This window comes from Salmo salar, chromosome 10 (assembly GCF_965601325.2).
Source record: "Salmo salar chromosome 10, fSalSal1, whole genome shotgun sequence".
In the NCBI taxonomy this organism is placed as follows: domain Eukaryota; kingdom Metazoa; phylum Chordata; class Actinopteri; order Salmoniformes; family Salmonidae; genus Salmo; species Salmo salar.
The window spans coordinates 46,007,501-46,020,575 of record NC_138300.1 but is presented as its reverse complement, the minus strand read 5'-3'; the positions used below and the strand labels follow the sequence as shown (position 1 = coordinate 46,020,575).

Here is a 13,075-nt window from a genome sequence, read left to right as displayed (position 1 = left end):
AGAGGTTTGCACATCTGGATTGTAAAATATTTGCACATTATTATATTTAAACTCCTCAAGCTCTGTCAAGTTTGTTGCTGATTATTGCCAGACAGCCTATCCATAACCTAATGCAGTCATCAGTCAAATATAAAGAGTGGTACTCAGTGATGTGTTGTTGGATTTCCCCCAAACATAACACTTTGAATTCAGGACATATTTTTCATTTCTTTGCCACATTTTTTACTTCCCTCCGATCCCGGCCTTATTGCAAACAGGATGCATGTTTTGGAATATATTTATTCTGTACAGGCTTCCTTCTTTTCACTCTGTCATTTAGGTTAGTATTGTGGAGTAACTACAATGTTGTGGATCCATCCTCAGTTTTAAAGTCACCATTGGCCTCCTGGTGAAATCACTGAGCGGTTTCCTTCCTCTCCGGCAACTGAGAAGGACGCCTGTATCGTTGTAGTGACTGGGTGTATTAATACACCATCCAAAGTGTAATTAACAACTTCATCATGCTCAAAAGGATATTCAATGTCTCCTTCTTTGCGAGCCATTGGAAAACCTCCTTGGTCTTTGTGATTGAATCTGTGTTTGAAATTCACTGCTCGACTAAGGGACCTTACAAATAATTGTATGTGTGGGGTACAGAGATGAGGTACTCATTCCAAAATGATGTTAAACACTATTATTGCACACAGAGTGAGTCCATGCAACTTATTATGTTACATTTTTACTCCTGAACTTATTTAGGCTTGCTATAACAAAGGGGTTGAATACTTACGGACTCAATTTTTTATTAATTTGTAAACATTTCTAAAAAATATAATTCCAATTTGACATTGTGGTATTGTGTGTCAAATTCTGGTTGTAACGCAACAAAATGTAGAAAAACACAAGGGGTGTGAATACTTTCTGAAAGCATTGTATAAGACAGTAATAGCTAATTGATATTAAGTCAGATCAGATGAGAGACTACATGTTACTTCACTGTAAATTGATCAGGGTGGTAAAGGGTATTAATAAGACCCAATGGATATGTACTAATCATGGCTACTTGGTGTGGATGAGGGAGGACATATTGTGACAGTTTGTCTGAGCAATCAGGGAGTTGCACGTGTGTGTGTGTATTATGGAACAGGCTGGCGGGAGTGGGCAGAGTCACCCTGGGCATTGACTGGCGCCATCTGCCTCAATCAGGAGACGGAAGGCCGTGCTGTCAGGCCTGTGTGTGTGTACTGACCGTCATGGGGCTGATGGCAGAGTCACAGTAGGTGAGTAGTTCATACATCGTGACACCGAAGGACCAGACATCAGAGGCCAGGTAGAACTTACAGTGGACCAGACACTCTGGGGCGTACCTGGCACAGGCGGAGAGGAGAGAGGACACACATGTCAATACAAATTCAAAATAGAGTCAGTATCATTTTCAAAGAGCAGCTTTCTTTCCTTTCCCTCTCATATCTCTTCCCCTCTCTGTACTACACTTTGTCTTATTTTCCCTCCCTCCCTCACCAGAACACAGGGCTGTCCAGGTCATCTTTGACCGTGTAATATCCCTCGTTGTCCTTGATGCTCTTGGTGAGTCCGAAATCTCCGATCTTCACCGTGCTCTCGTTCTCCACCAGAACGTTCCGGGCCGCCAGATCCCGGTGGATGTAATTCCGAGATCCCAGATAGTCCATTCCCTGGACAGAGGGGAGACACAGAGATGGTTGGAATTTATCCTATCCATAACATCCCCTTAATATCTCCATAGTATTCCCATAACACCGCCATAATGTCCCAACATTTTTCCATAACATTCCCACAACATATCTATAACACCGTCAGGTCTAGGGATCTGTTCAACCAGAGTTAATGGTCAGACTTAGGGGTATGTTAGGCAGCGGTGCTAGGGGTATGTTAGGCAGCGGTGCTAGGGGTATGTTAGGCAGCGGTGCTAGGGGTATGTTAGACAGCGGTGCTAGGGGTATGTTAGGCAGCGGTGCTAGGGGTATGTTAGGCAGCGGTGCGGGGTGGCGGGGTGGGGGGGCGGGGTAGGGGTGTTAGGCAGCGGTGCTCGTGCTAGGGGGGTGGGAGGGTGTTAGGCAGCGGTGCTCGTGCTAGGGGTATGTTAGGCAGCGGTGCTCGTGCTAGGGGTATGTTAGGCAGCGGTGCTCGTGCTAGGGGTATGTTAGGCAGCGGTGCTCGTGCTAGGGGTATGTTAGGCAGCGGTGCGCGTGCTAGGGGTATGTTAGGCAGCGGTGCTCGTGCTAGGGGTATGTTAGGCAGCGGTGCGCGTGCTAGGGGTATGTTAGGCAGCGGTGCTCGTGCTAGGGGTATGTTAGGCAGCGGTGCTCGTGCTAGGGGTATGTTAGGCAGCGGTGCTCGTGCTAGGGGTATGTTAGGCAGCGGTGCTCGTGCTAGGGGTATGTTAGGCAGCGGTGCTCGTGCTAGGGGTATGTTAGGCAGCGGTGCTCGTGTTAGGGGTATGTTAGGCAGCGGTGCTCGTGCTAGGGGTATGTTAGGCAGCGGTGCTAGTGCTAGGGGTATGTTAGGCAGCGGTGCTAGTGTTAGGGGTATGTTAGGTAGCGGTCCTTGTGTTAAAGTACCTGACAGATCTGGACAGCGTAACTGAGCAGGGTCTTCAGGCTGGTCTGGCTTTTGTTGCGGGGGAGGTACTCCTTCAGACTGCCAGCAGGCAGGTACTCCATGATCAACTTGATGGCTCTGCCTCCTGCACACAGACAGATAGAGAGGATGGAGTGAGGCAAAGCAGAAGGTGTGTGTTCAGTAGGTAGGTGTGTATGTGTGGGTGTTCAGTATGTGCAGGTGTGTGTGTGTGAGTGAGCGTGTGTGTGTGTGTGTGTGTGTGTGTGTGTGTGTGTGTGTGTGTGTGTGTGTGTGTGTGTGTGGGCATGCGTGCTATACTCTGCTCACCCTCCTCCTGACAGATGCCTTTGTACTTGACAATGTTGTGGTGGTAAAGTTCTTTAAGGATTCCTATCTCACACCAGAGGTTGCTGCTCTGTTCCTCTCTGTTCTCTGGCTTTAAACTCTTCACTGCTACCAGCTCCCCTGTCCGGTCCCCTCTTGGGTCATACCGACACAGCTCCACCTTGCCAAAGTGACCCTACACACACACATACAGAGAACATTCTTATCACATCATACTCACATAAACATTAACATTACTTGCATATGCACACGGTCTCTGGCATGGTCAAACACACACGTGTGTTACCTCTCCTAAATCTCTAATCTTCTTGAGGAACCTCTTCTCGAACACAGTGGGGTCGACCTCCAGAGTGGGTACAGGCTTGATAGAGGGGTCTGATGGAGGGATACACACAGTTACACACTGACAACATACACAGTGGGGTCGACCTCCAGAGTGGGTACAGGCTTGATAGAGGGGTCTGATGGAGGGATACACACTGTTACACACTGACAACATACACACACACAATTACACACTGACAACATACACAGTGGGTTTATTCAGCTAAGCAACAGCACCAGTATGATGGATGTCTAACTGCGACATGACTGCAGTACCACATTCTAGCCACCATGTGGGAGTATTGAGGCAATATTTATATCCATGGGGCCCAGTTTAGGGGGAGCTGTGGAGCGTGAACCCAGTGAACTCCACAACACTCATACACACACTCTTGCAATCTCTCTCTCTAGCTAGCGCTGACAAACAGCTGCCGTCTCTCTGTGTTTTATAAATGTCCTTCAATTCGAAAGAGGCTGAATGTATCTTACTGGAGAAAGCATCCGAGCGAACACAACAGCGGCCCTCTTTCTCAGTATATGTAGGCCATCTATCTGATGCTGTCTGGGCAAAAAGAGAATGACATCGTTGCTGCCCGTAGCATTGAATGCAAGAGAAGCCAGTGAGCATTTGGCCTCCTTTGATTACATTTTTTAAATAATATTAGCCAATCAGCGTTGAGCTAAACTGAGTGAGGTTAACTGTGAATGGTCCTGGCGTGCCAAAAAATTAAAAAGTGTCAAGGGAAGCCAGTTTGGATTCGGCTTCACACCAAAGGAAAACGTAATTTACAAAAAAATATATAATTGTTGCATCTCCTTGTGTTGTGGTCCTCCGGTGGCTAGCTAGCTAGTGACAATTGTCCCTTTCTTCAATTAGCCATGGATGGAGACAGGGATTTGGTTTTACTTCATTCTGGCCAATGATCCAACCATAATTGTGCCCCTGGCCTGAGAGGATGGAAGTTCAATGTAGCTAGCTAGTTATTTAGACTAACGTTAACTAGCTGGCCTGGCGCATCGTTGCCAGGCCATGAAAGGAAGTTATGATAGCTAGCAAGCATTTTAGCCAGGTAGCTTAGGACAACAAAAGCTAAATGTTTCGGCAACATGAAAGAGGAGGTTGTCATTGGTGTTTCTCTACAAGTAGGGTGAGTCGGCATGTTTTTTTTCTTTCACTTCCCCAGTGATTTTACCCATGCACTGCTACTGCTCACTGACACACACACACACACACACACACACACACACACACACACACACACACGTACTCTGTTCCTCCAGGGTGTCTATGTCTCTGACGATGGCCCTGAAGAACGGGCGTTTGCGGGGGTCGAAGGTCATACAATGGGTCATCAGTTCAGCCAGCTCTTTGCAGTCTGGAGTAGCTAACTGACACTCTGCTGCATAGAACCTCTCTTTCTGTTCAGGGAGAGAGAGGGAGGGAGGGAGGGGGGAGGGAGGGAGGGAGGGAGGGAGGGAGGGAGGGAGGGAGGGAGGGAGGGAGGGAGGAAAGAGAGAGAGAGGGAGGGAGGGAGGGGTAGGGGAGGGCAAGAGGGAGGGAGTGGGGAAAGAGAGAGTAGCTTAAGGGTATCTGATACTTTGTGTCCAAACTGGCAATAGTGGATTAAGGTGTGCGTGTGTGTTTATACAGTATGTACCTCTGTGAGTTTCTTGTCTTTGAGGGGTACTTCTCCGTCATAGCAGATCTCCCACAGTGTTGTGCCAAAGCCCCACTTATCAGCCGCTACACTCAGGTTGGCAGAGTCCTTCACACACTCTGGAGCAATCCAGGGGATCCGGTCCACACACTCTGCAGGTTGACACACACACACAGTTAGACACACAGTATGTGTATGTAAACACAGTACAAACATTTAGTCATAACACAAACAAACAAACAGTCACATGCAGTGCAGAAACCAAAACACTATTGTAGTGAACACTCAATGAACCTTCATCTGTTTGGGGAAGGAGTTTGTCATTTTTAACACATTTACTCTATTACAGTTCCATGAGGCTCTCTGACTGTCTCCGACTCCAACCCCCTCTCTCTCCGACTCCAACCCCCTCTCTCTCCGACTCCAACCCCCTCTCTCTCCGACTCCAACCCCCTCTCTCTCCGACTCCAACCCCCTCTCTCTCCGACTCCAACCCCCTCTCTCTCCGACTCCAACCCCCTCTCTCTCCGACTCCAACCCCCTCTCTCTCCGACTCCAACCCCCTCTCTCTCCGACTCCAACCCCGTCTCTCTCCGACTCCAACCCCGTCTCTCTCCGACTCCAACCCCGTCTCTCTCCGACTCCAACCCCGTCTCTCTCCGACTCCAACCCCGTCTCTCTGACTCTCTCCGACTCTAACCCCGTCTCTCTGACTGTCTCCATCTCTAACCCCGTCTCTCTGACTGTCTCCATCTCTAACCCCGTCTCTCTGACTGTCTCCATCTCTAACACCGTCTCTCTGACTGTCTCCATCTCTAACCCCGTCTCTCTGACTGTCTCCATCTCTAACACTCTCTTTCTGACTGTCTCCAAGTTCTTCCCACAAGCCCTCACGTCACTTCCAGCTGACAGGAATCCACAGCCCTGCCATGCCAGTAACATAAAGAGAGGGAGGGAGGGAGGGAGGGAGTGTTCCCATCTGTCAGATCCAGTGGTCCCGGTGGACATTAACACTGTTTGGTCTGTTTAACTTTCTTCACTCAGCCACAAACACAGTAAATGTTTACCAAACATAAATATGCAATTGGGGGGAAATATGGAATGTGAGCTGTGCCCTTGTATAGTCTTGTTCCCCAAAACATTCTCCTGGGCCACAAACCTTTCAGAACTCAACATACTGTACAATACATTCTACAATCTCAAATTGGGCCCTTGTCCTCTCTGAACTCAAAGTGGATCCCTACACATCTGCAAAATAAGATCTGTTGCTCTGGACAACAACGCAAACTGAAAAGGAACATGATGGTTGTCTTGCACTCAATGTGCATCATTTGCCAAACAAAATGATTCACTGAAGTCTTACCCTCTCTGGTCAACACAGTGATGGGTATGCCGGGGTCGCTGAGTTTGATGAAGGGTCCGCCCTCACTGTCCACTCCGTCTCTGGCTAGCAGGATGTTCTTGGTACACACAAAGCCATGCACTAGCTTCTTATCCTCCTACACAGACAGAGAGAGAGAGAGTCTCTAAGAGCTTTGCACACCTGGATTGTACAATATTTGCACTTTATTCTTAAAGAAATTCTTCAAGCTCTGTCAAGTTGGTTGTTGCCATAGATTTTCAAGCCGATGTAAGTCAAAACTGTAACTAAGCCACTCAGGAACATTTAAATGTTGCCTTGGTAAGCAACTCCAGTGTATACTTGGCTTGTGTTTTAGGTTATTGCCCTGTTGAAAGGTGAAATTGTCTCCCAATGTCTGTTGGAAAGCAGACAACCAGAATTTCCTCTCTGATTTTGCCTGTGCTTAGCTCCATTCCGCTTATTATCCTTGCCAATGACAAGCATATCCATAACCTAATGCAGTCACCACCATGCTTGAAAATATGAAGAGTGATACTCAGTGATGTGTTGGATTTACCCCAAACATAACGCCTTGTATTCAGGACATTTCTTTAACAATTTCTTTACAGTTTTACTTTAGTGCCTTTTTGCAAACAGGATGCATGTTTTGGAATATTTTTATTCTGTTCAGGCTTCCTTCTTTTCACTTTGTCATTCAGGTTCATAATGTAAAGTAACTACAATGTTGTGGATCCATCCTAAGTTTTCTCCTATCACAGCCATTCAACTCTAACTTGTTTAAAGCCACCATTGGCTTCATGATGAAATCACTGAGCGTTTTTTTTTCTTCCAACGTCTACCAATAGGTGCCCTTATTTGTGAGGCATTGGAAAACCTCCCTGGTCTTTATGGTTGAATCTGTGTTTGAAATTTACAACTCGAACTGAGGGACCTTACAGATGAGTGTATGTGTGGGGTACAGAGATGAGGTAGTCATAAAAGAATAACGTTAAACACAGAGTCCATGCAATTATTATGTGACTTGTTAAGCACATTTTTACTCCTGAACATATTTAGGCTTGCCAAAACAAAGAGGTTGAAGACATTTCAGAGTGTGTTTTTCTTACCAGGTAGCTGAGAGCGCTGGCCAGTTGTTTGGCCACCTGGAACTTCCATGGTGTACTGAGAGGACTGCGTTGTCTCCGCATGAACACATCCAACGGACCTAACTGGACAAACTCCTCCACCATGATATCTGGGAGAGAGAGAGACATGGATAGGGTTGCAAAGGGTCGGAAAGTTTACGGTAAATTTCCGTCATTTTTCCATGGGAAGTCAAGCCCGGGAATTTTGGTAATTTAGCATAAATTCATCAAAAAAGTTAGCTTATAACTGTGAACCTTTTTGAGGGATACTCAAAAGGCAATTCAAGGTCTTGTAGCATATTTTGGTTAAACTATCCCCAATTCAATGGAATTGCAACCCTCTGCATGCACTGTGCATTCTTGCATCACATGTACATCTGATTCTCAAGATCTTGCACACTAATGAGATGCTATTGAGCCCACACTACTACACTGTCAGAGCCAAGGACTACATGCTTTCTGGTAAGTTCTGATTACAATACTGGATGGGGTGAATATATTTTATATATGACATACATTTTTTTTTTGTTAACTTGTAAATAGTAGCCTACAGCAAAGTGTGTTTATATCATTTCTAACTTGTTAACAATTTCTGCTAGTTAGTGTTTGCTACAATGTGGGTTTTAGCTTGCTTGAGCCTGCTAACAAAGGAGTGTTAATTCACCTATTTCCTTACATGTTTCATTTTAAAACATTTATCTTACAAAGGAGTTGTTTAATCTAACTGCTTAACTATTCATCTGTACATGGAATTGTATTTGGGGTTTTTTTACAACTTTTTTTCTGATCTTTACAGGAAAATGCCACGGGCACTATCTGATGTGTGGAGACATTTCACTGCAGCTAATGTAGAAGGAAAATGTGTGTACATTTGCAAACACTGTGCCAGATCATATGTGAAGAATCATCTGGCCAAGTGCATAAAGTTCCCTCAGCGCTCACAAAACAAGCAACCTCTGAAAAGTTCCTCTACTTCTATTCGAGGTGAAAATGATGAATCAGACACCTTATCCGCAACTGCTCATGGTCCACCTGGAATCAGACGTGTTTTTGACTCAATGGAGGAACATAGTCAGAGAAATGGTGATGAATGTCTTGCTCGAGCTGTGCATGCAACTGATTCACCTCTGATGCTCACAGGCAATGTGTATTTGAAGAGATTTCTGAATGTTCTTCACCCAGCATACACTCCTCCAACCAGACATGCTTTATCAACTCATTTGCTGGATGCAGAGTTCAACAGAGTTCATGTGAAGGTCAAGCAAATCATAGAGAAAGCAGACTGTACTGCAATCATTTCTGATGGGTGGTTGAATGTTCGTGGGCAAGGAATAATTAACTACATCATCTCCACCCCTCAACCAGTATTCAGGAGTAAAAATGTGCTTAACAATACACAGACACAAGGGACAACAGACACACCGGTTTCTACATTGCAGATGAGCTGAAGGCAGTCATCAATGACCTTGGACCACAGAAGGTATTTGCACTGGTGACAGACAATGCTGCGAACATGAAGGCTGCTTGGTCTAAAGTGGAGGAGTCCTACCCTCACATCACACCCATTGAATCTGCTGCTCTAGGACATCATGGCACTGAAAACAATGGATACACTCTACAAGAGAGCAAAGGAAATGGTTAGGTATGTGAAGGGTCATCAAGTTATAGCAGCAATCTACCTCACCAAGCAAAGTGAGAAGAATAACAGCACCACATTGAAGCTGCCCAGCAACACCCTTTTGGGTGGTGTTGTCATCATGTTTGACAGTCTCCTGGAGGGGAAGGAGTCTCTCTAAGGAATGGTCATATCACAGTCTGCCGATATGGACAGCCCCATCAAAAGGATCCTCTTGAATTATGTATTTTGAGAGAGTGGTAAGCAGCCTGAAACTCCTTAAACCTATAGCAGTAGCCATTGCACGGATTGAGGGAGACAATGCCATCCTGTCTGATGTTCAGACTCTGCTTGCAGATGTAAGAGAAGAAATCTGTACTGCCCTGCCCACTTCACTGTTGCTCCAAGCAGAGGAAACTGCAGTTTGGAAATACCTCAAAAAGCGTGAAGACTTCGGCCTGAAGCCCATACACGCCGCAGCGTACATGTTGGACCCCAAGTATGCTGGCAATAGCATCCTGTCTGGTGCAGAGATCAACAAGGCCTATGGTGTCATCACTACCGTGTCTCGCCACCTTGGCCTGGATGAGGGAAAGGTTCTTGGCAGTCTGGCAAAATACACTTCCAAGCAAGGGCTTTGGGATGGAGATGCAATATGGCAGTCGTGCCAACATATCTCTTCAGCCACCTGGTGGAAGGGACTTTGTGATCTGAGGCTCTTTCCCCTGTTGCCTCCATCATCCTCCAAATCCCACCAACATCAGCCGCCTCAGAACGCAACTGGTCCTTGTTTGGGAACACACACCAAAGCATGCAACAGGCTGACCAATACAAAGGTTTAAAAATTGATGGCCATCCGGGCAAATTTGAGGCTTTTTGAGCCATCCTCAACAAGGTTGGAAAGTGACAGTGAAAATGAGGCCTCAGAGTCTGATGTTCAAGAGGTGGACATTGATGAGGTCCAGGGAGAAGACATGGAAGCCAACCAAAGCTTTAGTTTCTAGACTATCATTTTACAGATGTACGTTTTTGGGAGATGCGATGGATCATTGGGGATCATTCAATATTCCCTTTCTTTTGTTTTTCAATGTAATCATCCCATGTGAATAGTCAACTCATTTAATTAAAGTTCACTAAATCGTTTTTTTATTTCTATTGGACGGATTTAATCATTTGCAATTATGTCTACTTATGATGAGGTAAATGGTTTATGTATCCGTCTCCATATGATATTGTAAATATATCCAATGCAAAAAACATCTACATTTACATGGTATTAATATTAATTTGCATACATTCCCATTAATTCCCATATATTCCCGTTATTTCCCATGGAAGGTTTCCACCTCTGAATATTCCCCAAAATGTGCAAGCCTAGACATGGATAGCAGTGGAAGCTGCTGAGGGAAGGACGGCTCATAACAATGGCTGGAATAGAGCGAATGAAATGGCATCAAACACATGGAAACTATGATACCATTCCACCTATTCCGCTCAAGCCATTACCATGAGCCTGTCCTCCCCAATTAAGGTGCCACCAATCTCCTGTGCTAGCTAGTCAATACACATATACATACACACTTCAAGGCAAGCAACACTAAACCATGCATGAGAGCACCAGCTGTTCCAGACAAAAGTGTGTTCTCGCTCTCCATACCCGATGTGAGTAAGACCTTTAATTAAACATTCTCAAGGTCGCAGGGCCAGACAGAAAATCAGGACGCGTATTCAGAGCATGCGCTGACCAGCTGGCAACCGTCTTCACTGACATCTTCAACCTATCCCTGACCCGGTCTGTAATACCAAGTTGTTTCAAGCAGACCACAATAGTGCCTGTACCCAAGAACGCCATGGTAATCTGCCTAAATGACTATTTCCCTATATCACTCACATCTATAGCCATGAAATGCTTTGAAAGCCGGGTCATGGCTCACATCAATGCCATCATTACAGACACCCTGGACCAACTCCAATTTGCATACCGCCCCAACAGATCCACAGATGATGAAATTTCTATTGCACTCCACATTGCCCTCACCCACCTGGACAAAAGGAAAACAGTGCATTCAGAAATACGTTTTCCATATTTTGTTACGTTACAGCCTTAGTCTAAAATGTATTTAAAAAATCCCCCTTATCAATCTACACACTATACCCGTTAATGACAAAGAAAAATAGTTTTTGAATTTTTTGCTAATTAAAAAAAATAAATTAAAATAACATTACATAAGTATTCAGACCCTTTACTCAGTTCTTTGTTGAAGCACCTTCGGCAGTGATTACAGCCTCGAGTCTTCTTGTGTATGACGCTTAAAGCTTGGCACACCTGTATTTGGGGAGTTTCTCCCATTCTTCTCTGCTGATCCTCTCAAGCTCTGTCAGATTGGATGGGAAGAGTCGCTGCACAGCTATTTTCAGGTCTCTCCAGAGATGTTTGATCAGGTTCAAGTCCGGGCTCTGGCTGGGCCACTCAACGACATTCAGAGACTTGTCCCGAAGCCACTTCTGCGTTGTCTTGGTTGTGTGCTTAGGGTTGTTGTCCTGTTTGGAGGTGAACCTTCACCAAAGTCTGAGGTCCTGAGCGTTCAGGAGCAGATTTTCATCAAGGATCTCTGTACTTTTCTCCGTTCATCTTTCCCTTGATCCTGACTAGACTCCCAGTCCCTGCTGCTGAAAAACATCCCCACAGCATGATTCTGCCACCACCATGCTTCACCTTAGGGATGGTGCCAGGTTTCCTCCAGACGTGATGCTTGGCATTCAGGCCAAAGAGTACAATCTTGGTTTCAGATCAGAGAATCCTCTTTCTCATGGTCTAACAGTCCTTTAGATGCCTTTTGGCAAAATCCAAGTGGACTGTCATGTGCCTTTTACTGAGGAGGGGCTTCTGTCTGGCCACTCTACCATAAAGGCCTGATTGGTGGAGTGCTGCAGAGATGGGAAAACCTTCCAGAAGAACAACCATCTCCACAGAGGAACTCTTTCAGAGTGACCATCGGGTTGTTGATCACCTCCCTGACCAAGGCCCTGCTCCCCCAATTGCTCAGTTTGGCCGAGCGGCCAGCTCTAGGAAGACACTTGGTGGTTCTAAACTTCTTCCATTTAAGAATGATGTAGGCCACTGTGTTCTTGGGGACCTTCAATGCTGCAGATATTTTTTGGTACCCTTCCCCAGATCTGTGACTCGACACAACCCTGTCTCAGAGCTCTACAGACAATTCCTTTGACTTCATGGCTTGGTTTTTGCTCTGACATGCACCGTCAACTGTGGGACCTTATATAGACAGGTGTGTGCCTTTCCAAATCATGTCCAATCAATTGGATTTACCACAGGTGCACTCCAATCAAGTTGTAGAAACATCTCAAGGATGATCAAGGGAAACAGGACGCACCAGAGCTCAAATTTGAGTCTCATAGCAAAGGGTCTGAACACTAAATAAGGTAATTCTGTTTTTGCAAAAAATGACTAAAACCCTGTTTTCACTTTGTCATCAAGCGGTATTGTGTGCAGATTGATGAGGAAAAACATGTATTTAATCATTTTTACAATAAGGCTGTAACTTAACAAAATGTGGAAAAAGTGAAGGGATCTAAATACTTTCCAAATGCACTCTACCTACAGTATGCAAGAATGCTGTTCATTGACTACATCTCAGCATTCAACACCATAGTACGGTGGGTTAACTGCCTTGTTCAGGGGCAGAACGACAGATTTTTACCTTGTCAGCTCGGGGATTCAATCTTGCAACCTTACGGTCAACTAGTCCAACGCTCTAACCACCTGCTTTACATTGCACTCCACAAGGAGCCTGCCTGTTACACAAATGCAGTAAGAAGCCAAGGTAAGTTGCTAGCTAGCATTAAACTTATCTTATAAAAAACAATCAATCATAATCACTAGTTAACTACACATGGTTGATGATATTACTAGTTTATCTAGCCTGTCCTGCGTTGCATATAATCGCTTAGGTACACGTTGCTCCAACCATAAACATCATTGCCTTTCTTAAAATCAATACACAGAAGTATATATTTTTAAACCTGCATATTTAGCTAAAAGAAATCC

The 13,075-nt window shown here is 45.3% G+C and overlaps 1 protein-coding gene across 2 annotated transcripts in view; it reads right to left on the bottom strand.

Moving 5' to 3' along the window:
* Positions 1–13,075, bottom strand: part of jak1 (Janus kinase 1) — a 71,771-nt gene that overhangs the window by 10,148 nt on the left and 48,548 nt on the right. For both annotated transcript variants that reach the window (XR_014379037.1, XM_014123419.2), the window contains exons 14-22: positions 7,377–7,504; positions 6,271–6,406; positions 4,908–5,059; positions 4,518–4,668; positions 3,212–3,300; positions 2,908–3,100; positions 2,580–2,704; positions 1,501–1,673; positions 1,229–1,346 (exon numbers count right to left, since the gene is read on the bottom strand). Coding sequence is in view for 1 of the 2 variants with exons in the window: in XM_014123419.2 (XP_013978894.1) it covers positions 1,229–1,346; positions 1,501–1,673; positions 2,580–2,704; positions 2,908–3,100; positions 3,212–3,300; positions 4,518–4,668; positions 4,908–5,059; positions 6,271–6,406; positions 7,377–7,504 (1,265 nt within the window). In the remaining variant the exon portion in view is untranslated. The remainder of the gene's footprint in view (positions 1–1,228; positions 1,347–1,500; positions 1,674–2,579; positions 2,705–2,907; positions 3,101–3,211; positions 3,301–4,517; positions 4,669–4,907; positions 5,060–6,270; positions 6,407–7,376; positions 7,505–13,075) is intronic.